Here is a 26,974-nt window from a genome sequence, read left to right as displayed (position 1 = left end):
CTGCTAGTCTTTTTCAGGTCTGTCCGGCAATTAGGAGGGGAAGTTAACAGGCTAATTTCTATTCTCTGATTTTCTTCTCAAAATTCAAGCCCCAGTCGTTGAAAGTTGTAAAGAGCTGTACAACACAAATGGGTACGTTATTTCCATCCATCAGAGCACGCGTACGTTCTACAATAAATTGCTAACTGGAGAATCTATTTTGCTAGTATACCAAGTTGCCATAAGCGTGACTTTCGTTCGAGTTATAAAAACTCCTAATCAAAACATTCTATCCACCCCTTTTTTAAGAATTGATTATATTCGTTTTATGTCATTTTCCGCATTTTTCAGATCTGACGCCAGCAAAACTTACCCTTTGAGGCTTGGAAAAAAGATCCTTCCAGTTTACTGTCACATGACAGCTCTTGATGGATGCGAGGTTGGTGACTGGACCCTAGTAATGAAAATGGATGGCTCGAGGTAAACATGAAACGATGTTGAAAAAAATGCCTAAACAGGTAGTTTTGTCTCTTCTTTTAATTAATAAAATGATTTACAAAAGAAATTGTTTAGATGTGTTCATTCCAATTCGACCAAACTGGAATCCATCGTCATTAAAAAGTAAGTGGATAGGATTTTTAAATCAATCGATATCACGTGTTCTATTCCCGTTAAGCATAAACAAAAGCTTGTTCAATAGCCTCCAAATGATTCGAAACTCTATGGAAAACTAGAGAGGCTCCAGTAATGGAAAATCGAGCGCATAGTAATTTGAAGTAGAGGGAAAACGTTTTCATTGTTTCATGTACTGTATATTTTTCTCCAGCAGCACTGGAGAAACTCATTAGGACTTCGCGCAAACGAAGAAAGTTTTGATAATTTAATTTTTTCAACAGGACACCTTTCATTTCAACCAGTTAATTTGGAGCAACCGGCTGGTTTACAACCCATATAAAGGTACGACTGGATTTGACGGCGAAGAGACCAGGTTACCATCTTACTGGGAAACAAAGTTCCCCAGGATCTGTCTTGGTGTGAAGAACAGAAAAGAAATCAACTTCATCGCAATCAACGTAGCAGCCTCCTCCCTATACTCTCTAACGCTGATACCGCCCAACCTCACTGGGCCGAGAATAATAGAAGTCGCTGCTTCGTTCAAACGCCTCACTGCAATCTAACTGTAACCAAGAAGGATTCAACGAATTGTGAGGGTGGTCTGGTGCCTTTCAACCCAGGGCTCGGATTGGTATCCTTGGTAACGAACAATATCACTTATTAATGAACAAAATGATTGTAACAGCTGTGATTCCAGGATCGGTTTTGGTACTGGAGGCCATCCTGATTACTCGAACTCATGTGGAAACGTGACAGTGCACAAATGGAGCAGATAATGGAGATAAAAACATCAAGACTATAGGCTACATTCTTGTTCATTAATGTAGTAGTCATACCTCCCAATTTTGTTTTAAAACAATTGGTCAGATAGTTGTTCTCGGACAATATCGTTCCCGATAAGTGTACAGTTATTTCAAAGGCAAAGCTGCCTCTAAAGGTTTTAGACTAATCAGAAACATTAACAAAATTATTCAGCTGCTTGAGAATACCGCTGACCAACATGCGTGTTGATCGTTTTCCAAGTTGTGAGAACATCCTCGCTAGGTTCCAGACCCTGTCAAATTCTCACTTCACCCTCCCCCACCCGAACTGGCCCTAAAAACCCTTGAATAACCTCTTCGACAGACAGTGCTAGGGATTTTCAATGAAATGAAAGCTAAAAATTAACCAAATGGATCTCCGCTTTTAGGCTTGGCTAAATATATTTAAGTGTTAGAGGTAAATGCGACAGAAGGAATTCAAAGAATTGAATATGTTTACCTTACTTGGAAACTCAATTTCATTTCGTCTTATTAGGCATTCTTTTCGAAATTCCGTGTTTAAAATGGTTGGCGAGAAACATTCTTTAAACTTAACAAATGGTAAACACCACAGCGTACACTATCGATTTATGGATGAACATGGGAGGTTTGCTAAGAACTCAAGAAGCTAGAGTCGCTCTCGGCTATCGCCTCGAGCGACTCTTACGCTTCTTTCGTGCTTAGCAACCTCCCGCGTGCATCCATAACTCAATAGTGTACGCTGTGGTGTTTACCATTTTTTTTATAACATAACAATGATACATTGTAGCTAAAGAGTTCCCTTTTATTTAACAATCTTACGCGACCTGAAAAAACAAGCGCGCGCGGAAAAATAGTCTTTGCATTTGTTCACGTCAGCAGCGTACACCCATGGGCAAATGGGGGACGCTAAATTGACCATTCAGAGCGCGCGCTTTACTTTGTTTATGTTGCAATCTAGCTTGGAAGAGTTCCTGTATGTGTTTGGAAGCCTGATTTCACATTAATATTTATAATGCTAAGTTCGAAGCACAAACGTTAGTCAAGTCTATGCTATCCCTAACAATAAGGTTCCTTTGTTGATCCCGTGGCACACGGTATGAACACATCTTTAGGAATGGTATATCACTTTCAAAAGAATACAAAATACAATGTTTGTTTTTTCGGCTAGAACTGAAGTACGCGACCTAAACACTCCGCGTACCATAATAATTGTACAGCTGATGCGAACGTCAGCCTTCATAACCCCACACGCGAGAAAGATACTGGAATAAATCGTCAAAAAGTAATAACAAAGAAGGCAGAAGATCATGAATCAGGACTGAGGCGCACTCAGTCATATTTTGAAGAGAGACAAGTAAAATTATAAATGACAGACCACTATTCGCCTCTTTTTGATGCATGTCTTAAACTGCACATACCCGAGGATGGCAACTATGCTTTTATTTACCGTCACACCGGAAACAAAGATGGGAAAATGAAGAAAGTGTGAGTCCTCATAAGAAATCGAACCTCAGCCCTTAAGTTTAACCTACTTTAAGCATTCCGGTCAGTAGTCGAAGCGGGATGGTAAAAGCCGAAAAGATAGTAGCAGCGAAAGAAAGGGGGGTTTTTGATCGGGTCGAAAGGTGCTACGTTTGAGTCGGGTCGCGACCCGACCCAGGCCTCGCTCTCTAATTTCGAGTCCGAGCTTTTAATAGAGTCGCATGACGTCAACGAGCCAAACTTCATATCGTGGTCATTGTGTTCAGTTAAGTTTCCCTTTTGCGTGTGAAGCTGGTGAAGAGAGCAAAGCGTGCTGAGTACACAAAAATTCTGAAGTTATAAATTCTTTGTTCGATGGTTTAAAATATAACGCCAGTGGACAGTTTGCGCATTGTTCCACGTTTTCTTTCCCTCCCACTAGGCTCGAAAAAATACAAAAATACAACTTGTAAAAGATATAGTTGTATCAGTTATATTTTAATTCTCCACTGGAGAAACTAGACTCGATTTCCGCCGCCCTCTCGGGTCCGGTCTTTTTCGTTCCTCCTGAGAAGAGAACAGCGGCTGGTAAGCGAGCCTTGGGAGAAACGCATCAACAAAAAACCTGGATATTGTCAAGTGGGCATATTGTAACATATTGAGAGACTACAAACAAGTATTTAAAATGTAAAGAAGTTTATTCTAACTTTACAAAGGTGGACCGACACACTATTCCATTTATACAACAACAACACCGGATATTTCTCAGTATAACTTGGGCAATTAGGTCACGTGACGCATTAAGACATAGTATGGATGGAAATATTTGAAGGGATATAGCTGGTGATGTTCTCCAAATGGTTTTACCCAACTTTTACACTTTACGTCCTGCAAAATGACAATCATCCCTCAACATTTCCTTCAAGAACGTCACAACATCGTGCCAAACATAGCTGAAAAAGGCAAAATTCCAATTTGTTAACGGTTTTAATGGCAGACTTTGTTTTACACACCACAACAAAAATTGCAAGGATCGATGATAAGAACAAAAGCCTCCATTCAAGGCAAAAAAATTTGTTAATGAATTTACCCTAAGACATTACTTGAGATTCACAGTCTCTCTTAAGCTCTACTTATGAAAAACTTTTCGCTCCTTTTGGAACTAAATAGGGACCTTTACTAGTACATTATTGTACAAGAATGTAGCCCATAGCCTTGATGTTTTTATCTCCACTATCTGCTCTGTGCTTTGCCACGTTTCCACATGAGTTCGAGAAATCAGGATGACCTCCAGTACCAAAACCGATCCTGGAATCACAGGAGTGACAGTTATTTTATTTTGTTCGTTACGTTTCAGAATGATATTAACTTGACTTTGAAAGTCAGTATAAAAGTGTTAGAGGCCCATTAGCCCTTAACCACCAATCAACCATCTAAGGTTTCTGTGGTAAGATGGGTGAGTATGTCTCTTGATCCTGGATAAGCTAGTGGTCCGTTAAAAGCAGGGGTGAATGACGAACTTTACGGAGAGATTTTCGACCGAAAGCAACCAATTTTCTTAAACAACAAACATCAGTGGTCTTCTCCTTTGTTTTAGCTTTGTCCAATTTGCTGTGACATTTCCTTCGTTCCATGGCAAGTTGAGGTTCCCAAGCGGACACAAAGATGATTGATCAGAATTTCATTTAAAGTAAAATGAACCTTCGTCCTTACTAGAGAGACTCTGTTAAACTTTCCTCCTCGTAATGGGGCTGCTGATATTGTTCGGGAAAATTGGTTACGGATGTGGATGCTCAAAAGAAATTGGTTAGATTTTTTTGAATTTCTTTTTTCTTGACAATTCCAAACTATCTTGCACTTTTAAAACACTAGTTCCAAAGCTGAAATTGTATGAATGTCTGCTTTGTCTGCTCTTACTGTGTCTTCAGCGACGAACTGTTTCAATTTCAGGGGCGTAAAGTCTTTTTCCGTTCAGCGCAAACAGCCGGCGGAGATCCATTCAGTATTTGGGAAAAATTTGCCTTTTTACTGTAGGGAGGATAATCCACAACATTTCAAGAAGTAAAACGGATATTTTAAACTTCCTTCTAGATGTTCAGGTGCTATAATACTTACCAACTGTCTGTATAAGACAAAAAATACGCGTGTGTGCTTGATAGATCTTCTTATGTATGTGGAGGGACCCAATATGAGCGGACGGCTTATCTCGTTTCTGTTAACAGAATATCGTCCATGCAGGTATTATTAAATCGATCAAATTTACACCATAGTAATACACTAAGTATCGCCGAAACTCGCCCTACGCACAATCATACGTTTCAAGATGATGAAACTTGACTGACTTTGAAGATGAGAATAACAGTGTTAGAGGCCCATCAGCCCTTAATTGCCAATTGCTTGTCGCCGGTCTCCTTAGCAGGAAAAGACAAGATTAGTGAGTATGTATCTTACCTCTGGATAAACTAGTGGTTCATCAAGGTCAGGGACGAATGACGAGCTGGGCCAGCCCGAATAAATATTGCTAATAAAAAATAGATAAAAATAAACCTGTTAAAATTTCTGAGTTTAGACAGGAATGACAATTCTAGTGATTTAAAGACGAGATGAGTCTTTTAATGAGCCAAGAGGCTAATATCTTGAACATGGAGAAAAGTCTGGAGCGAAGTCTTTATTAAAGTACATACAGTATACATTGTATTGATATACATGAGATCTTTACCGTTACTAAAGTACTCTTCAGCTCGGAAGGTGGTTTTTTTTTCCATCTACTGCAGCCTTCACATCGATCAAATCAGAGTTGAGGTTTTCAACCGAACATGAAGATAAAAATACAAAAACAAAATTATTAACTTAATATCTCTGACCCTTGAACATAGAAAAATTATCATCATCAAATCAAGTTTCTACAATTTATTAATCAAGCTAAGAAACAATGAAATGTTTACCTTTGTTAGAGTCCTACTCAATTTGGTGAGGTCGTCCTTTGTTCCATCCAATGCAGCCTTCACATCTTTCAAATCAGAGTTTAGATTTAACAAGCTTTCATTAAGATACAGAACCAATTTCATCAGAGAAAATAACGGACGTTTGCTGCGAATCTTGTTTTGAAGGGTTAAGGTCGGGTTTAAGTTTGATATTCGCCGCTCTTTCGGGTCCGGTCTTTCTCGTTCCTCCGCGAGAAGAACGGGGTTCAGGAAGGAGCGCGGGCTCCGGTTCCCGAACAGCGGCTGGTGATCGAGCCTAGGTCGGGTTCACTCTCACGATTAAATTGGACACAATGCAAGAAGAGTCATGAAACGCATTTTTTTATTATTATTATTTCACCTCACATATGCTGATGCACTCCTGCGAAAATTTCTTTTTTTTTTCTTTTTAGATTTTCGCAATTCGCAGATTGAGTTAAGATTTGAAAAATACATTTGATAAATTGCCAAGGTTAGTCAGGACCAGTCTGATGAATTATGAGATCAATGTGCAACCTCGTTCCCAGGACTTTTTCCTTTTGTTGGGGGTGGAGTTGGGGATGAGGCGGGAAAAGGCCCTGGGAACGAGGTTGATCAATGTGAGAAGCCCAGAGTCCTTTAATGAGCCAAGAGGGTAATGTCTAGGGTGAGGTCTTTATTAAAGTAATACAATATTCATTGTTAAGATAACAGTGAGATCTTTATCTCAGTTGCTACAGTAGCACTGAAATCGGCAAAGTCGTTGTTTGTTCCATCTACTGCAGCCTTCACATCTTTCAAATTAGAGTTGAGGTTTTCAAGCTAACATTAAGACAAAGATACAAAACAAATTTTATCAGAGAAAATAACGGACCCTCTTACCACGATTATACTCGTTTCACCTCACGTAAGGAGCACAGAAATTCCTAGCTACCATCCCGCCCCCCCTCTCCATTGAAAAATCCTAATTAGGTCCCCTCAGTTCTGTAATCACTTCTGAGTATTAGAGAACTGTTTCTTATTGGTTAATTGATCAAGCCCTTACCAAGTCAGATACGTTTGTCTTGCACCCCCTTAGGAATATCTTCTCGGGTAATTGATGTTTATGGTACGAAGCCCAATTTTATTCTATTGCTGTCCATGAGATATTCTGCAATCCCAAATATATTGATATCTAAACATGTTTAGGTGTTTCGGCTGGTATATATAATTCTCTTTGCTGTCTCTTAAAGTGCCTATGACATCGCCACGATTTTCACTCCAAATAAAAATATAGTATCTCTATTATAGCTCAAAGTTGGCCTTTTTTCGATCAAATAGTGGTCGGAGACTGGGATCGAGTTTCTTTGTCGGTATGACGTCATCTTGTGTACCCAGGAGTTTTTAAACCACTCGTTGCAGCATAGTTACGACCAGAGAAAACTACTCATAATGTCTTCGTCATTTTACCTTCGTTCTCTTTCTCTGTGTTGTGTTTTCCACCATGATGCTTTGAATTCCAGCATGCTGTGGTACACAAGATGACGTCACGAGGCCTGTTTTGGCCGCGCGATATGATACCACTTTTTACAAAGAAAATTGTCAAATTCAGAGAGCTATAAACTCTTCAATTTTTATTATTTGCGGATGAAACTTTTTCTTATTGCTTTTTAAGACTTGTAGTTTTTATTTAAGTTAAAATACCGTTGGTGTCATAGGCACTTTAACATACCCTGGTAAAAAAATCCGTCCTTGGATACTAAACCCTCATCGATCGAATATCTTATTTAGCCATTCCGTGTTGCTATCTACGAGTTTACAAATTTATACCCTTTGTATTTTGGGTGAGTTCGCCTCATTGCTTGTGCAGTTGTTGTATACGAATACGGACAAGAATTTCACTGTCTGATATTTGCCATAATTTATATCTCTGAGTCAGCTGAAATCTTGCTAATCTTTGGCTAAATAACTTGACACTCTCCACACTCAGTTAAGGAACAACATTTAAGTATTCATCACGCTTTGCTCTTTTCACCAGCTTCACCAAGCACAAGGAAAATCTGACTGACAGCGAAGACCATAGGGTTAAACCCGTTGACGTCATGCGACTCTCCTAAAGGCTCGAGAAAAACCGAGAGGTTTGGGTTAGGGTCGCGACCGGACTTGAACTTTGAGCGTTTTTGTTGTTTTTTTCATCATTTCTAACGTTAAATTTTTTATTTTTTTTTTTCTCATTTCCCTCATTTCTTTGACCATATGCATTCTGCTTCGATTACTATCAGAGATGCCTGGAGCAGGTAAGCAGGCTTCAATCCTCGATTTTTTTTCAACCCTTTCCCTTCTAAGAATTAAATATGAATTCTCTGTGTTGTAGCCTCTATATGATTCAGGCAATAAGAAGGGAGTGTTGGATCAAGCAGTTTCCCCAAATTGACATTTTTTTCTTCTTTATCTTTGACTGCTCCAATAAGTATTCATATCATTATCCCTTTCGGTCTCTTTAAGTGGCAAAATAGTTAGGTATGTCAGTCAATGTTACGCAAATCAGTACATCAATGGAAAATGAGTTCCCTTGTAGTTTGTTTACTTAAGCTAGTGATACACAAAGACAACACTCAGATCCTGCTGGTACCATCCTTGTCATTTATTTTATAGTTAACATAACATAAGCCTAAGCACTGTTAATAGCAATCTCTCAGCTTTATATATCTCTTACAAACAAACTAACCAAATACCAAACTAGGAAATAGAGCTTGGAATTACTTAGTTCTAATTACTAAGAATCTAATTAGTTCCAATAGCAATGAATCAGTATCTATCGCTAATACATAGATTTAGCCAAGCCTTAAAGCGGAGATCGATTTGGTTAATTTTTAGCCTTCGTTTTATTAAAAACACCTAACACTACCTATCGAAGAGGTTACACATTCAAGGGAGTCCGGGTGGGGGAGGGGGAGGGGGGAAGTTGACGGGGTCTTGAACCTGGTGACGATGGACTCACAACTTGCAAAACGATCAACACGTATGCTGGCCAGCGGTATTTTCAAGCAGCTAAAGAACTTCGTTGACGTTTCTGATTAGTCTAAAACTTTAAAGGCAGCTTTGCCATTGAAATAACTGTAAGGTTATCGGGAACGATATTGTCCGAGGACTAATATCTGAGCAATTGTTTTGGAACCAAATAAGAGCTATAACTACTACATTATTGAACAAGAATGTAGCCCATAGTCTTGATGTTTTTTTCCCCATTATCTGCTCCCCATTTGTGCACTGCCACGTTTCCACATGAGTTCGAGTAATCAGGACTGCCTCCAGTACCAAAACCGATCCTGGAATCACAGCTGTTGCAGTCATATTGTTCGTTACCAAGGATACCGATTCGCGCCCTGGGTTGTACGGCACCAGACCCCGCACACAATGCGTTAAATCCTTCTCGGTTACAGTTATATTGCAGTGAGGCGTTTGAACGAAGCAGCGACTTCCATATGTCTCGGCCCAGTGAGGTTGGGCGGTATTGCCCATCAGCGATCAGAGAGTATAGGGAGGAGGCTGTCATGTTGATGGCGATGAAGTTGATTTCTTTGCCGTTTTTCATACCCAGACAGATCCTGGAGAACTTTGTTTCCCAGTAAGAAGGTAACATGGTCTCTTCGCCGTCAAATCCAGTCTTGCCAGCGGATGGGTTGTAAACCATCTGGTTGCTCCAAATGATTTGATTATAATGAAAGGTGACCTGTTGAAAAAAAATAATAAACTATCAAAAGTCTCCTCGTTCGCGTGAAGTTCCTGTGAGATTTTCCAGTGCTGTTCGAGAAAAATGTACCGTATATGAAACAGTGTGAACACGTTTTCCCTTTAATTCGAATTATTATGCACCCGGCTTTCCATTACTTGAGCCTCTCTAATTTCCCATGGAGTTTCGAATTATCTCGAGACTACTGTAAAAGTTTTTGTTTATGCTTAACGGGAATATAACACGTAATCTCGAATGATTTAATAATCCTGTGCACTTACTTTTTAATCAGGATAGATTCCGATTTGGTCGAATACGAATGAACACATGTAACAATTTTTTTCGTAAAAAATTTTATTGATTAAAAGAAGAGACAAAACTACCTATTTGGGCATTTTTGTCAGCATCATTTTATGTTTACCTTGGAACCATCCATCTTCATTACCAGAGTCCAGCCACCACCCCCACATCCATCAAGAGCTGTCATGTGACAGTAAACTGGAAAGATCTTTTTCCCCAGCCTCAAAGGGTAAGCTCTGTTGGCGTAAGATCTGAAAAATGTGGAAAATGACATAAAATGAATATAATTAATTTTTAAAAAAGGATGGATGGAAAATCGCGCTTATGGCAACTTGGGATACTACCAAAATAGATTCTCCAGTTAGCAATTTATTGTAAAACGTGGTCTGATGGATGGAAATAACGTACCCATTTGTGTTGTACAGCTCTTTACAACTTTCAACGGCCGGGGCTTGAATTTTGAACAGAAAATCAGAGAATAGAAATTAGCTTGTTAACTTTCCCTCCCAATTGCCGGACTGACCTGAAAAAGACTAGCAGCTAAAAATTCACGATCTACATCGAAAGTGACTAAATCGTGAGAATACGATAAAATGATAAAAAGATTAAGAAAGTTGTTTAACTCTCCAAAAACTTTGTCCTAAAACCCAGTATGAAACATATATAAATGAAAAGTAAATAAAGCAATACAAGTATCAGCAAATAAGGCACCAGGCATTATCGATCCCTTTTTGAGGAGGGGGGAAGGAAAAGGAATATTTTGGAGTATTAATGAGTACTGTCCCCCTCCACCTAGGAGTATTACTGAGTACTGTCCCCCTTTATCCGGGAATATAAATGGGTACTGTCCCCCTCAACCTAGGAGTATTACTGAGTACTTTCCCCCTTTATCCGGGAATATAAATGGGTACTGTCCCCCTCAACCTAGGAGTATTACTGAGTACTGTCCCCCCTTTATCCGGGAATATAAATGGGTACTGTCATCCTCAACCTAGGAGTATTACTGAGTACTGTCCCCCCTTTATCCGGGAATATAAATGGGTACTGTCTTCCTCAGCCTAGGAGTATTACTGAGTACTGTCCCCCTTCACCTTGGAATATAAATGGGTACTGTCCCCCTCCACCCAGGAGTATAAATGAGTACTGTCTCTCTCCATCTTGGAGTATTAATGAGTACTGTCCTTGTCCACCCGGGAGTATAAATGGGTACTTGGATACTATCCCCCTCCACCCAGGAGTATCAATGAATACTGTCCCCTTCCACCCAGGAGTATAAATGGGTATTGTCGCCCTCCACCCAGGAGTGTTATGGAATACTGTCCCGATCCGTTAGGGAGTATAAATGGGTACTACCCCCTCCACCCAGGAGTATTAATGAGAACTGTTCCCCTTCACCAGGGAGAATAAATGAGTACTTTCCCTCTCCATCCAGGAGTATAAATGAGTACTGTCCCCCTACACCCAGGAGTATAAATGGGTACTATCCCCTCCACCCAGGAGTATTAACGAATACTGTCCCCCTCCACCTGAGAGTAGAGAAGGGTACTGTCTTCCTACACCCAGGAGTATTAATGAATAATGTCCCCGTCCAACCGGGAGTATGAATAGTATTATCCCCTCCACCCAGGAGTATTACTGAGTACTGTCCTCCTTTATCCGGGATATATATAGGTAATCGCATGGGGCCGAGTAAAATTAAGGATTAATATCTCGCGTGTTTTCGGAAGTTGCTGAAACTCGCAATTTCTGGAACTTCCGAAAACACAAGTGATATTAATCCTTAATTTTACGAGGAACCATGTGATTACTTGTTTATAATACAAGGGGAAAAATGTTTTCTTACTGATCTCGCGCAAAACGGGACGCCATTGCTACAAAACAAAGAGAAATTTCTTTAATAAAGGCCGATAGTTTCGAAAGAAACTGTTTGGGGCTGCGTCGGTGGGAGTAACAAAATAATTTAGATATATCAACAAAGTTGAAGTGGTAAATTGGCCACCGTAACGATTACAAAAGCTGACGTTTCGAGCGTTAGCCCTTCGTCGGAGCGAATAGAGGAATTGTGGGTTGTGTGTGCTTTTAAAGGCAGAAAATGGAGCTACATTATTGGTGGAAACATGGCAACGAGAAAAACAATAATAAATTAGTGGAATGAAAAGCGTTCGTTGATCCCTGTGGGATTTACACTACCGGTTTGAAAAATGAGCTTTTGTTCAATATTTTTACGGCTTTCCGTGCTACCTAAGTGTAAGGAAAGACCGCAGATTGTCATATGTTGCTTAGAATGATTAGGTTAATTAAAATGCCCAGCGACTGGTTTCGATGTGTCCTTGTCATTCCTTTCCACGTCTCGAAGGTGTTCTCGGAATCGGTAACCTAGTCTTCTGCCTGTTTCGCCGATGTATATCTCTTTGCAATAAGAGTAAGTTATGCAATAGATTACATTGGTGGAGGTGCACGTGATCGGTGATCTTAATGGATCGTTTCGGTCCCGATATTTTATCAGTGTTGTGAATGAAAGGACACGTTTTGCATCGTGCACGAGCGCATTTAAAAGTGCCTGGTTCGTCATTAGTCTGAAAAGAACTTCTGACCAAAAAATTGCCTATGTTTTTGTCGCGTTTGAATGAAATGAGCGGAGGCTGCGAAAAGATGGTGCTTGTCTTTGGATCGTTTTGAAGTAATTTAAAGCTTTTAAAAATGGTGGATTTAAATGAGTGGTTGTGAGGGTGAAACGTGAGAGTGAATGGAATGCGGTCGGAATCTTCCTTATGCGACGTTTGTAGTGCTGAATGTCGATCAATAAGTTGAGCGCGGTGGTAACCCGCTTGAAGGACGGAAACAGGGTAACCACGTTTATCGAAGAACTGGCACATTGACTCTGATTTGTGGTGGAAATCAGAGTCATCACTACATAAACGACGAAGTCTTAGAAACTGAGAAAAAGGAATGGAATTCTTAACGTGAGATGGATGCGAAGACGAATATAACACGTAACTATGCGAGTCTGTAGGTTTGCAATACACACTAGTGCATAAACCGTTACCTTCAATTGAAACTTTGGTGTCTAAAAAGGATAAAGAATTGTCAGAAATTTCCCAAGTATATTTCAGAGCCGGGTGAAAAGAATTGACTGCGGTTATGAATTGAGTGAGCTCCTCTCTGGTAGAGGAGGTAGCGCCGATACAGTCGTCGATGTAGCGACCGTAAAGTTCAGGTTTGGACCCGTTGTATTGGCTGAAAAATTGATGTTCGACAAAACCTACAAAAAGATTGGCATAGCTAGGTCCCATTTTGGCGCCCATGGCTACACCATTGGTTTGTTTGAAGAAGTTGTTTCCGAATAAAAAACAATTGAGTGTGAGCACTAGTTCTGCTAAGCGTAGTAGTGTTTCAGATTTAGGTTCCTTAACAGTACGTTGATCAAAAAAATGTTTAAGGGCCAGAAGGCCTTCGCCATTAGGAATGACAGTGTAAAGAGACCTAATATCCATGGTGAAAAGAAGTTTGTTTTTGCCAAGGAAATTAAAGTCCCGAAAAATTTGAAGAGCGTGTTGGCTGTCTTTAATATATGATGGTAAAGTTTTGACGATGGGAGCCATAATTTTGTCTAGATAGCTGGAGATAAGTTCTGTATGGCAACTGCAAGCCGAGACAATGGGCCGACCCGGGTTGTTAGGTTTGTGAATTTTAGGTAAAAAGTAAATACGAGAAGTTCTAGGAGTGGTTATGAAGAGATTTTTTGCTGTAACCGGCAATTCTTGTTTAGTTATGAGTTGGTTGATCGTATTCTTGACGGAGTTTTGATTGCTGGCAGTGAGGTCTTTGTCGTCAGAAAGTTGCCTCAAAGCTTCTTTTTGGTAGAAGTCGGTGCGCCAAACAACGACTGAGCCGCCCTTATCGGCCGCTTTGATAATTAAAACTCTTAACTCTTTAACTTGGCTACCGTTGCTAAGGGATTTTCAGCCAATCATTTTCAAGTAATTTTTCCCGGGGCAATTACAAAAATTAACAAAAAATGCCCTCTGTCTTGACCAATCACAATTCAGTAACATTGCCCCTTATATGATAAAAATGGGTACTATCTCCTGTACCCAGGAGTATTAATGAGTACTGTCCCCCCCACCCGGGAGTATAAATAGGTACTGTCTCCCTCCACCCAGGAGTACAAATGAGTACTGTCTCCTTCCACCCAGGAGCATAAATGAATACTGTTCCCGTCCACCTAGGGGTATTAATGAGTACTGTCCCCTTCCACCCAGGAGTATTAATGAGTACTGTCTCCCTCCACCCGGGAGTATAAATGGGTATAATCACCCTCCACCCATGAGTATTAATGAGTACTGTCTCCCTCCACCCGGGAGTATAAATGGGTATAATCGCCCTCCACCCAGGAGTATTAATGAGTACCGTCTCCCTCCACCCGGGAGTATAAATGGGTATAATCATCCTCCACCCAGGAGTATTAATGAATACTCTTCCCTCCACCCGGGATTATAAATAGGTACTGTCTCCCTCCACCTAGGAGTATAAATGGCTACTGTCCCCCTCAACCCAGGAGTTTAAATTGGTACCATGATGAAATGCTGAGGGCAGCCATCGGCAGCTATCAAGGAGGGGGGGAGTGCTAATATTACTAGACACTTCATGGAACATGGAAACCAGTATAAGCTACGGCTGAGTGGCCAAATAGGCTCTGGTACAGACTTTTTCCCAGGGTGGATCAAATAAATTTCTTCATGTCACAACCAATACCCTCCCACCCCCCTCCCCGTCAGTAGATAAATATGACCGATCCCCTCTAGTATCTACACATCTTGCTTGCAAGGCAAAACATTTTTTGAACATCGCTGTGCATGCACACTCCTTGACGCAATCACATTCAAGACCAGTTTTGAATTACGAGAACACTTACGTGTTTCTTCGCAAGAATTGGCTGCACAGCAACAATTAAATTTACATTCCTCGCGGGTTGAGTTCCAGGTCAAACTCTGGCACGACTCGTTTAAATTACGTTGAATGGCTTTGTTGAGCTGAGGAATAAAAAATATTATAGGATTGCCAGCATGATCATTATATTTTTACTTTTATTCATATTAAACATCATAACCCACCTGTTAATTTTCGCGCGACTCTATTGGCTACTTCGGGTCACGTGGTACAAAACTACCGAACACTTATCACGCAATAACCCTATCTTACGTCGCTTTTTGTTCTTAGATAATTTATGTTGAATAGAAACAAAGTCAGCGGAAAAAACAAGCTCAAGAGTTTTACTTTTTCATCTCAGTTGCTTTACATAGAAGGAAAACGAACTTGTTTTGTAGAAAAATGAATTAAGGGGAAGATATTCTAAAAAACACTGTGATGTTGCTTCGTCATTTGCTCTGACGAAGGGCTAACGCTCAAAACGTCAGCTTTGAAACTCTTTACGGTGGCCAATTTACATTATCAGCTCAGCTGATAAAACAAAATTACCTTGTTTTTTCGAGTCGGGAGGTAATGACATTAAAAAGTTGATCTCAAATGCTGCTCCAGAAGTACAAAAAAAAGTCAATAAAATTTTGCTGTCAACGTGCCATTCGAAAATGTTGGTGTGCGTCTGCTCAGTAATACATCACATATAAAGTAAAAATATGGCACCGGCTAGGCGCATCCGGGTGTGTCAGTGATGTTCTTACTGACAATTTGACGATGTTTACCTTATTAACTGTGTAGTTTAGTGCCGAGACATCAGCACTAGTTCTGTCTGACCTAGACTGCACCTGGTTAAAGAAAGAAGAGCAGTGTTCAAAAATTCTGTTTAAAGAAAATGTGGCTGGAATGAACTTTCCAGAAGAGATAACGACTAAAGAGATCGTGAGCGCAAAATGTTGCATCAGCAGTAAGAATCACGATACTTGGATGAGAGACAATTAAGTGTTAAGTATATGTGTGCAGTTTGTTCGTCACATAAATGTTTACCTTCGTCACAGAACTTTTCAGGTCTGACAGATCATTGCTTGTACTGTTTAATGTAGATTGTACCTGGCAAAAGGGACAAGTAAAGATTCCCAAGTTTAGGAGAGAATCGCACGGTTGAATTCTGATTCTGGTTCGCATTCTGATTGGTTAACGAAGCAAGGTATTAGACAATGAATTGCGAGTTAAGTAAAAAGTCGAAAACGAGGCTAAGTTATAAGTTGTTTCGCATTTCTCGTTTCGCACTCAGGATAAAAACAAACAGCAATATTTCTCTTTTCCTTTTTTCTTATTTTTATTCAGTTATGCGATTCAAGGAAAACCCACTTACCTGTTTCGAGAATTCCGCGTTAAATTGCTCCGCGATTCTTGCGATATCGGTTTTCGCGTGCAATTTAACATGAACTCAGTCAAGATTCAGGTAATAAATTTTCCTCTATGACTGTATCAAAATACCTTTTGAACAGAAACGTGCCTAGAGCGAACTTGTCTGGTATACGAAGTCTTCATAGATATATGAATTCAGTTTTACCTCAATCACGGTGCTGCTGAGCTGTGATAGATTAATTCTTGATCTTTCCAAGTTGGACTTCACCTCGTTAAAGGATGAGTTGTAATTTTCCAGCTGTGAACAGGTTAACAGAATTTAATAGCATGCTCTAAACCTTGTTCGCTCTTGTGGAGCCGAAACAAAATTCACGTAAATTTTATCTCTGATCCACTACTTCTAAGACACTAATCTTGCCTTGATATCGTATCACATATTGCAAAAGCCGCGTAAACTGTTACCTTTATCACAGTGCCGTAGAGTTCTGAGAGATCATTGCTTGTTCTTCTCAACTTAAAGTTCACCTGATTCAGGGACGTATTGAAGTGTTTCAGCTGTAAAGGTAGGAGATCATTAATTTTTCTGTTTTCTTAAGGTGGCTCGATAGTCTAAAAATGCTCATTTTGGCAACAATTTTACCAACACTTAAACTTTAAATCATATCATTATACTTGTGCCACAAACTTAAATAGGTCTTACCCATTACTTTCCACTAAGTTAGGAGAGCATTCCATAAAATTCAGAGGAGCCACACCATTTATTCTAGCCACACCCAATTCCGAGAGACAAAAATAGGTATGTTTTTTGGCAAAGATATCTCTACTCTGCTTTATGCTATAGAGCTAAAACTTCAGGTGCTTGTTGTACTGTATCACAGCTGTGCAATGACCTACTTTGAGGTAAGTACTATGTTGCATTCATGAATTAGCTCTCAACAAAGAAAGACCAAAAAATAACCCTGACTACACTTCAATTTACAAGGCATAACCCATGAGTGAGAAGTCCAAACACTATAAAAATAGGTCATTGCACACAGCTATTGACACTTGAGATGCTGTGAAAATTTGATCTACTTATCGTAAATATTTTTTGGGATATTATTGTCACAAGGTTTCAAAACCTCTGAAATACGGAAAATTAGAAAATAGCAAATAAAGTTCACAAGATCATTGGGCAAGCAGTCAAGAGTTGAAAACAATGTTAGAAGGCACCAGCACCATACTGTTGTCCTTCTATTGCCTCTAAAGTGTCACTGTAACCTTTTTTGAAGTTTCTGATCTGTTTTCTCCTTTTTTTGGCTTGCTCAGAGCTTTTACGGCGAGAATGGCGAATTCGATTATGATCTTGCTTTCGGCAAGCTTTGATGCAATGAAATCCTGGGTCAATTCCCAGGTTTCGAAGAACTAAAATGATAGAAATAGTGCCATTGTTAAAATGTGAGACTGCCAAGAAGGTAGCAAGTTCCACCACTGCTAGCCCAGAGTGGGTTTCCTTTGTAGCACGCTGCCAGATAAGGGCATTGATGGCCTCATTTTGGTTTTGCGTACCACCATGTAGACAGCGTGCAAGCAGACTTTGCTCACTCAAGGCTTCAAAGGTGGGATAGATGGCATTAGCCACAGCCGTTGGAAGGGGATGGTTATGTCTATAATCAGAGGTCCCCTGTGCAACATCCCTTTGAAAGCCACACCATGAACTCTCTCCAGGGGGGCACAGGTCGTGATCTGGGCTATCATCAGTTGACTGTGTATGATGCCAAATTGCCATTACAGCATTCTCCATAGCTTGGATATCATGAGTATTGTTCCTAATGGCTTTCCCATAATATACTTGCAGTTTATCAATGACATTGTCTGTTAGCCTGCCCCTTCCGCCAATTGACTTTCCATCTTGAAGACGTGTCTGACCAGTTCTCTTCTTCAGTGAGCGAAGTCGCGACCCCAAACGTTTCTGGACATGGCCCACACATTCCAATTTTCTTACTTCAACAGGCCCATAAACGGCTTCTTCAACAATAAGTTTGTGGGATTTACTGTCTCCATCCCCAAGAAATTCTGTATAACGAACAGAGTAGTTTTGAACAGACCGTTCAAATATGGCAAGCATTCCAGAAGCATCCATCGACCCCGAAGAACCAAAATAGTTTGCCTGGCAAAGATGCTGGTGTCCTTCCCACCACTCCTGAAACTCAACAGTTCCTTCTTTGCTTCTCCAAACCATGCATTCCTTGCACTCTTTGGACATTACTTCCACATCGAGAACTTTACCAGTAACTGTGGATATTGCAGTGACGACCCCATAAGCTGAAGAGTACCCCCTTCTTCTCCAAGTTCCATCCCCTGACACTCCAATGTCAAAGACCCCATCTTCTCCTGGCTCATAAAATTCTTTTGCCTCTTCAGCTGCATTTTGCATGCTCTCCTTGGCTACAGTCTCCGCAGAATTGCGAATTGTGGCAACATGATCTCGATAAGAGTTCTCGTTCATGGGCGGTAGCATGTTCATCACCGCAGCGAATTTTACAAGACTCTGGTGTCCAATTCCAATGTTCCTTGTAGCAAGGACAACTCTTCGGTTGACTTCATAAGCCTGACTCCCTTCGATTTTAGCAGAGGAAAAAAACCTCTTCGAGTATTTGCACTTTTGGGATGTGCATTTTAGCACAAAAAGAGTAGCAAAACCCATCTTGGCGCTGCAATCCTCCTCGAACGTGACGTGGCCATATTTACACATCGGACACCAAAATGACTCGAAGACTGAAGCAAGTACAGAGATATCAATCAAACGAAAACCCTCTATACTTGCCATCTTTTCCTCCTCATCGTTTTCAGGGTCTCCAGAATCGCTAGACTTATCGTCCAACTTTCTCAGGGTAGCAGGCATCGATTTAGTACGATCAGAATTCCGTGTGATGTTTTTCGGAATCTTTTCATCTTCGATATCGGTGATGTCTGATTCCTCGCTTTCTTTCACTGATTCCTGATCATCAGTTCCTTCCATTTCTTCAGAATTTCTTTTCTTAGTATACTTGTTGCCTGTAAACCTCCTTTTTTTTCTTCTAACGTTCCTAAATTTCCTTTTTGGAGGCATAATTCGCTTCAACTCTCAGTAGATAGATCGTAAACAAGCGAACACGTTTTTCTCATGCCAAGTACGTCATGTATCAGCACACAATGTCCTCATTTAGGGCCTAACTATTTACCAGGCCCCTGAAATCTATTCTGGTCACTCCTGTGAAGATTTCTTTGAAATCATTGGCTTTTTTTGGTGGAAAACGACGCGTTAACAATGCTGGTTTCCATAGCAACCGCTCAAACAGATCCAAAAACAGTTGAAAAACATACAATAGCCATGGGAAAAATTACAAAAGACTTACTTTTCTTGAAACTACAATGACTGTTGGTGCCCAGAAACTTATTTCCAAAAATATGAAGTTTTTATGATTTTTTGGCCTATCGAGCCACCTTAATTGCTTGCCTCACCAAGCACAGGCAGCCCAAGCTCACTATTAGAAAAGCGCACGTGACTCTTACCGTGTTGCGCAACGTTTTATATTTAAAAAGGTTTGCATGTTTGTAAATTTTGAAGCGTTTTCCGCGAGTTAGCACTATGTTGGTGTTCAAACAGTTGAACACCAACATAGCGCTAGCTCGCCGAAAACGCTTCAAAATGGTCTGAGACGCTAGGAATCAACAAAGAAAACAACAAGGCAATAAGGTAAGCCCATTTTATTTCAAAACAAGACATTTTTTTCTCTCTTTTAAGGCAAACCGATAACATCCCATACAAACCTTTATAAATATAAAACGTTGCGCAACACGGTAAGAGTCACGTGCGCTTTTCTAGAAGGGAGCTTGGGCTGCCTGTGCACCAAGCAGAAATTATGTACATTCGAATCCCCCAAAAAAGTTCACTTCAGTGATTTGGTTACCCTGTTTTAAGGCTCCAATCTTTGATTGGGATTTCTGAATTTCCCTAAATTTGGTCGAGACATTTAGGCAATAGTAGATGGCGTGGTGGACGCAAGGAGTAAATTTTGGTTGAAAACAGCACCTCTGAAATGACTTTTAAACATCATCTGAGTTAAATATGGTCATTTTCCAAAGACGTTTCCAAAATCTATTTAGCTTAAACATTGAAATCTTCACCGTTGTTGTAGTTCTCTTCAATTTGGCAAGGTCATTCTTTGTTCCATCCACTGTGGCGTTCACATCGTTCATAGCGGAGCGGAGGTTTTCAATCTTGAGAGACTATGCGTTACAAAAGTCATCAGTAAAAGTAGCTGACGTTTGTCACCAGATTTGCGATCGTTTAAAAGAAATAAAACTCATTTCTAAGGAAATACGGCAAGGACTTACAGACATAGTAACCCATATTACAGTGCTGTTAAGCTCTGTAAGGTCATCGCTTCTTTGATCCAATGCGGTCTTCAGTGTTTGATTTAAGGACATTTGGAGGTATTTGAGCCGAAATTCAGTAAGAAATTCAATTAGAATGACAGGAGTTTATCGCATGCATAACGGATCCTGTGTGGTTTTTATCAAGATGAACATTATTTGCATGGGTCTCTCGTTGCAAACCAATAGTTTGTTTGTTTTATTTGATGTAATTAATGGGGAGGGTTAAGTCCCTCGATTTCCCCTTTGTAAGAGTTTTTTAAGCCAATAAACTTCAGATTTGCAGTAATTCGTAAATTCGAAGAATATATATGGCATAAATCTCTTCCAGTGCTATATTTTCTATCTACCAGTCCTTTCCACCTCGTGAACATGAGCCCACTGAGAGGGAAGGAATAAGGTACAGCAGCAGTATGAAAATTTTTAAAATCTTAACTTAAAGCTCTCCCTTCCCCACCCTTACCAGTTCAGAAATGCTTGTCGCATTTTCCTTCTCGGGTGTTTGACTTTTAAGTTGTTGAGGCCCTGAAATAGAAAGAGTCAATGCAAGTCGGAGACATACAGTTAAGCTTTGTAGGAGTACTTTAAGTGAACGACATCCGCAGGGAATGACAGGAATTTCTAAAAAAGACAAACCATTTTGTCCTGAGCATCCACATTCGTGACCAATTTTCCCGGACAATATCAGAAGACCCACGAGGAGGGCAAAGATCAAAATAAAACACGCGACAATGGCCAGCCATAATAGACGATGGTTTGACTGTTGCTTGCTTGGTTTTATGCGTTCAAGATCCTCTTGCAAGATCCGTGAGTTATCTTCTGTTTCGGTGTGATCCTGGTCCAGTGCTTGTTCTCCGGCTGATTCTAGAGGTATGGGCTTGTCTGAAGGCAACTTACGTTCTTCAAAGCCTATATTTCGTAAGGCTCGTGCAAATGTCCTCTGCATCCTGGAAAATTATCTGTGAAAAACTTTCAATAAGTTGACTTATTATATGGCTGTGTCTCACAAGGACTGGGAACTACCGAATTCACGAATTTGATTGGCTGAAATCAATACTGAAACCGGTCTAGATTTTCCCATCTAGACCGGCATCTGGATCGTTCTAGAAAAAAAAAAAGGTACAAAGAATATAGAAAAGTTGGCATATAAGACACAGCCATATAATAAACATCTTATTAACCGAGCTAGGTCGGTCTTTATGGGAGAATCTTGACCTCGATTGCTGGTACAGGCCTCATTGCGCTCGGTTAATAAGAACTAAATATATTTCGGAGTAATCATCAGGCCTCGGTTATTCGAAGGGTGGATAACGCTATCCACTGGATAAAGATCCAGACGGTGGACAGCGCAGTACGTTTTGTTCACTCTTATCTAGTGGATAGCTATTTGTCCGTTAATATATCTTATTGGACGTTTTGTTGTGTAGTATCGCTGAGTATTTTTGCGAGTTGTGCCGTATTTTGACGAGCCCGTAGGGCGAGTCAAAATACAAATAACGATTAAAAATACTCAGCGATACTACACAAGAAAACGTCTAATAAGTTATTTATTATCCAACCCGCCAAACTGTTATTTCAGTGCGGGCGAATTTCGCGGATATTTATTTACGGGGAGTGCGTGACAGAAGTATGCAAAGCGCGTTGTCGTGTTGTTTCTTTTTTCTTCAATAAATGAAGAAATTTCCAGGTCGTCTTGCTGTTTTCCTTCGTTCGATTTATCTAATAAACTTGGATGTATATTTTCCAGCCATTCTGACTCTTCGTCGTCGGAAATATGATTCAAATTATCCGCTTTTTTTTTTTTTTTTCGTAACTACAATTTAATTCTTCGCTTGCGCGATGCGAGAAAACCTGTTTAACCGGTACTCTACGGTACAAATACCGCGTGATATTTGTACTCGTCTATGTCGTGATTTGTACTCTACGAAGTTTAGTTGGTTAATAAGATGGCGCTATCCACTCTTTGAACAACTGGGCCCTGATGTGTACCAGACTGACACTGACGTATTCAGTACCATTTTCACCGAGCTAGAATGAAATAATGGATATATGACCATATTTCCTGATTAAAAATAACTTCATTAACTTATGACGTCATTCAACTCGTTAGCTGGTCTAATAATCTTGTTGACGTACGTAAATGGTATCTGAATACGTGAGGGCATCGAATGGCTGCACATCAGCCGAAAATGTCTTTGACATCACATCCGTCAAAAATGTCTTTGAAAGCGCACGACGTAAATAAAACAGTCATTTATTATTTTTCTCCAAACTCAATTTATCCCGGTGAGCACGCAACGATAAGAAGTCAGAATGCCTCTCATTCGGATATGGAATTTGTGATATAGAATTGTACGTATCATCTTTGCTAATCAGATTATGTAAGTAAAAATTCTTTGGAGGACGGTCTCTAACACAACTGATATGGAGCTGCGAAGAAGGGGTTTTCAATATTAAATAGTACAATTAGGAAGCTCAACTTAACATTTGTTTCGCTATAAACTTTGGGCTTTCATTTTCACAGTCCATTCGTGTTTCGTTCCACTTTCCTTATGGTTTCAATTTTCAATTTTTTATTGTCCCAGTGAAAACTAACGTACGCATAAAACGCGATTGAATTGCGACATTTGATATTCACAAAGGAAGCTGAGCAATTTAACGATAGCTAAGTTAAGGTCTCTAATAAGTACTAACAACATTGTCACCCTCTTTCTTAACTTCACATCCATCTTTGAAAATCGCACACTACTATGGGTAAGCTAGAGAAGTTCTTGAAGTGAGGGGCAGTATCATCCATTTCAAACGAAGCTTCTGTGGTCTTTATTCATACAGAAAATTCGACCTTGTCGCGAGAACACATGCTTTAGATAACCTAGGTCGTAGCATAAATGCCCTGTCATTTTAGTGTAGTCAATTTCTAGCCAATTCAGTTCCTCCCCTTTGTTGACGTTGATGTCTCTGATGCAAGCAGCAGATGTTGTGAAAACCAGTAAGGCGCGGGATTGAAAAACAAAAACAATTCATGTTCTTTTCAAAACAAGGTTCTGCACAACTGAAAATTGTGTTCTATTGCTATCTGAGATACAGTTAGGCACAGAAGCGTTCTTCCGCAATCCCACATCTCGGTGTTCGGAAATATGTCTAAAGTTGGTAAATCATTCTTTTTGCTAAATCTTATTAGAACATAGCTAGCAGAGTCGCGCAATCAAATTCATTATACGTAAGCGTGCTCAAAATCCCGATAGTGCACGCTGATAGCGTCAGAAAATCCGACTTCGCCAGAAATTTTTATTCGCGCAAGCGACCATTGTTAGCGCGGGGAAAAATAATACATTTCACGACAATAATGGATACAAACAGATACAAAGCATTCATCAACTGAGTATTTTATAGAGCCAGCCAGTGTTCTTTCAACGAATTCATAGCTTCTAATTTTTCAGTTACTGGGTATCAACACCGACAAAATTTCGGCTTCTCGTGTTTATCTACAATATGTCATCCAGTGAGCTGAAATGTTGTCTCTCTGGTGACTTCAAAAACGTAAGATGAGCATAAAACGCCATTCAGATAAGGATATATCATTAATAATAATATCATTAAAAAGCCGTCTTTATCATTAAAAAGCCGTCTTTTAATGATATTCTTAGAAGTAAACGTCTGTAAACATCAGATCGTAGGTGCTCGCGCGAGCACACGCAATTGTCAGCGGTAGCTAAAACAGATCATGAGCAAATGTCGATCTTATTGAATCCAGACTTTTAAATGCGTGAGAACGCGCGGGGAAATTGCTAAACTTACGAAAGCTATTGCATGAAAACAAGTCCGGTTACCCCTCCTTTTTATTGTTCCAATATGATAATAGCGTCGAAAGGGATCATCAAATAAAAAATAGAAAATTCTACGGAAGGAAATTTGCGATGTGTGAAAATTGCCTTCTATCTAGATTTTCTGAAATTCCGCTCGGTAGAAATTTTTAAAAATCTTTGTGCATTTTCCTTTTCAAGTGCCAAAAGCAATCACTGAAAAAAATCACGGGGTCACCGGGTTAGTTTTCGAATTATTTAAGCCACAAGCTAAAAAATGCGTCTTAATACGCCTATGAAAGCGTTGCCATGGAAACTGCCAGTGACGAAATGACACCTAGTTTTGGATAACTAATTATTATATAATTCAACCCCGTAAAAGTGTTCAACTGGCCTTAGTTAGTCTTTCTGTTGTATTCTTTCAAAGTTACAAGCCATCAAAAAGATGAAAACCGGTACGAGCCACCTTAAGCTCTCTACTGACGCGAGGGCACCTCGTAATTTAATTTGAAAACAAAATTCATTCCATTGGTGACAAAGACGGGTTCCCCTGATATTTTTCTTCCTAATGGGCTTCACAATCAGCTAAGAGGAGCTTTCAATATATTCACGCCGATAAAACTTTTATCAGCGCAATATGACACAAAGCGGGTTGTTTCTGCATAAAATTTTCGGTTTCTATCGAAGGCTTTCATTTTGACGACGGCATAAAACGCCATTCAGATAAGGAAACTCAAAAGGCTTTCCCAAAGTATCTCAGCGAGCACTCGGTCAGAGCATCGTAATTGTTTCAGTCTTCTAGTTACCATGTCACTTTCCTCTTTCTCTAATTTGTCCGCTCATTCATCACTGCTGGTCGCAAGCTACTTTGGCTAAGCGTATAGAAGAGTTGACAACAGGACAACATCTTCAATTTCTAACCAAACTATTGGGATATGTTTTGCTTCAAAGTCGTCTTGCTTGTGCAAACACGTGCTTTGAGCGACTTAAACGCGTGAAACTTGTCTTTCACTTACCAACCCTCAACAAACAAAGGTTATATATCCGATTCTGGAAAGGTTGCTCTGCGTGGGGCAATTCCCTGAGTTGTTCAGCAAGTTAAAAGCTAAGCTTGAAAACATTCGATGCATTGTCTTTCTGTTTATCAGTTGTACCAGAAACTGCGCCGTAACTCTAGGTGACGTAAAACTCATAACTGTAAGATGTTTAGCAGCACAGGTTGACATATCATAGGACTATTTTTCAGGAAAGTGACGACAGCCACATAAGTTTCTATATGCGAATATTGGTTTCTATAAAATAATGTGGCTTCCATGAAATGTAAGCAAATTTCGAAGAATGAAACTCACCTAGCTTTCCCGACTTGTTTCAGTGAGTACTCGGTCAAAAACAGTTGTTTAAATCGTAATTTTTTTCAGCTCTTTAACTACCTCTCTTTACTTCGCCCACTCCTCCATCACTGATAGTCGCGTGATACTATGGGTAAGCATGGAGAGGTTGTTAAAGGGACTTTGAAGCTTTTACAGTGTTTTCTGATAAAGCTATTTGCTTTGAAGAGCGACAATTTTTGCTTCCAATTCGTCATTTTCGCGCAAACATGAGCTTTGGACGACTAAGGCACGTCATATTTCATTTTCATTTTCTAACCCTTAGCAAACAATGAGAAGGATGCGGTGAAGGCGAGATTCCTCGAATTGGAAAGCAAGTTTACAACGGAAAGTGGAAACATTTGATGATTTGTCTTATTGTTTAACCTATATGCTCGTTAACGTTCGTCGAATAGAAAATAACCTGAACCCTGCCTTTGTTCTTAGACTAAAGGGCACCAACTCAATTCATTTTTCTTGCTAAATCTTTACCTATTCTGGTAAAAAATTCGTCTACGTGTTTCTATCCATGAGTTTATAAATGGTTACCTATTCTATCTGGGGTCGAGTTGGTTTCATTTCCTTTCCAGTTGATGATGCTGGATATCAACACCGACAAAGTTTGGGCTTCTGATATACTTCTAAGATATCTCACAGAGTCAGCTGAAATGTTTTAACTTCATCACTGAACCTTGGTTCAAATAATAAGGCACAACTCGCCTCACCTAAAAGAACAACAATTTTTATGTACTCACCACGCTTTGCTCACTTCACCAGTTTCTCCGCGCACTGGGAAAATCTGATTGAGGGCGATGAATTTAAGGTTGGGCCTGTTGACGTCACCCAACCCCATGGAGAGACATGCGCCTTCGCTCTTTTCCAGGCCTCGCGTTGGTGAGGGATCTTGAGATTAAAGCTCCCTGGCGATGGTATTCTGTTGTGATTTGCCGATGGGCAAGTGAAAACTGCGTCAATTTCAAAAACGATTTTACAATATGACAGAACAGCACCAACTACAGTGTCCTGAACCGATAAGTATTCATATCATTATCTCTTTTAGGAGTAAGTGGTTAAGAAACATTCAGTCAATGTTACACAAATGAGGAATCACTGGAAGCTGAAATTTACGTTTAGTTTGTTAACTCAAATCAGTGATACACAAAGACTACCCTCAGATCCTGCTGGTATCATTCTTGTCTTTTTTTTTATACTTATCTCAACAGAAGTCAAAGCAATCTCCTACCATTATATAACTCGCACAAACCACCCAGCATAAAACTCCACCATTTTTTTTTTTTTTTTTTTGTACTTTGATAGCCAAGTAACG

The 26,974-nt window shown here is 39.9% G+C and overlaps 2 protein-coding genes across 3 annotated transcripts; both read right to left on the bottom strand.

The window, feature by feature from the left end:
• Window positions 1–8,381: 8,381 nt before the first annotated feature.
• LOC148729368 (uncharacterized) lies at window positions 8,382–23,011 on the bottom strand. 2 transcript variants are annotated; one of them, XM_088762512.1, is made up of 12 exons: window positions 21,114–23,011; window positions 20,942–21,002; window positions 20,439–20,547; window positions 20,229–20,321; window positions 16,542–16,634; window positions 16,285–16,377; window positions 15,756–15,818; window positions 15,494–15,556; window positions 14,707–14,824; window positions 10,200–10,242; window positions 9,913–10,042; window positions 8,382–9,491 (listed from the first exon to the last, which is right to left on the bottom strand). In XM_088762512.1, the coding sequence occupies exons 1-12, from the start codon at window positions 21,421–21,423 to the stop codon at window positions 8,961–8,963; spliced, it is 1,707 nt and encodes a 568-aa protein (XP_088618638.1). In that variant the 5' UTR covers window positions 21,424–23,011; the 3' UTR covers window positions 8,382–8,960. The 2 variants fall into 2 exon arrangements, with proteins under 2 accessions (XP_088618638.1, XP_088618637.1); XM_088762511.1 differs by lacking the exon at window positions 20,439–20,547 and having other exon boundaries at window positions 20,229–20,330; window positions 20,941–21,002; window positions 21,114–21,586.
• On the bottom strand, window positions 16,819–19,550 carry LOC148729369 (uncharacterized). The gene has a single exon (XM_088762510.1). It carries the CDS (start codon window positions 19,168–19,170, stop codon window positions 17,281–17,283), a length of 1,890 nt encoding a protein of 629 aa, XP_088618636.1. The 5' UTR covers window positions 19,171–19,550; the 3' UTR covers window positions 16,819–17,280.
• Window positions 23,012–26,974: the final 3,963 nt, after the last annotated feature.

The sequence above is a fragment of the Stylophora pistillata genome, chromosome 6 (assembly GCF_964205215.1).
Source record: "Stylophora pistillata chromosome 6, jaStyPist1.2, whole genome shotgun sequence".
Classification (NCBI taxonomy): Eukaryota; Metazoa; Cnidaria; class Anthozoa; order Scleractinia; family Pocilloporidae; genus Stylophora; species Stylophora pistillata.
This window is presented reverse-complemented; position numbering and strand designations above follow the sequence as displayed.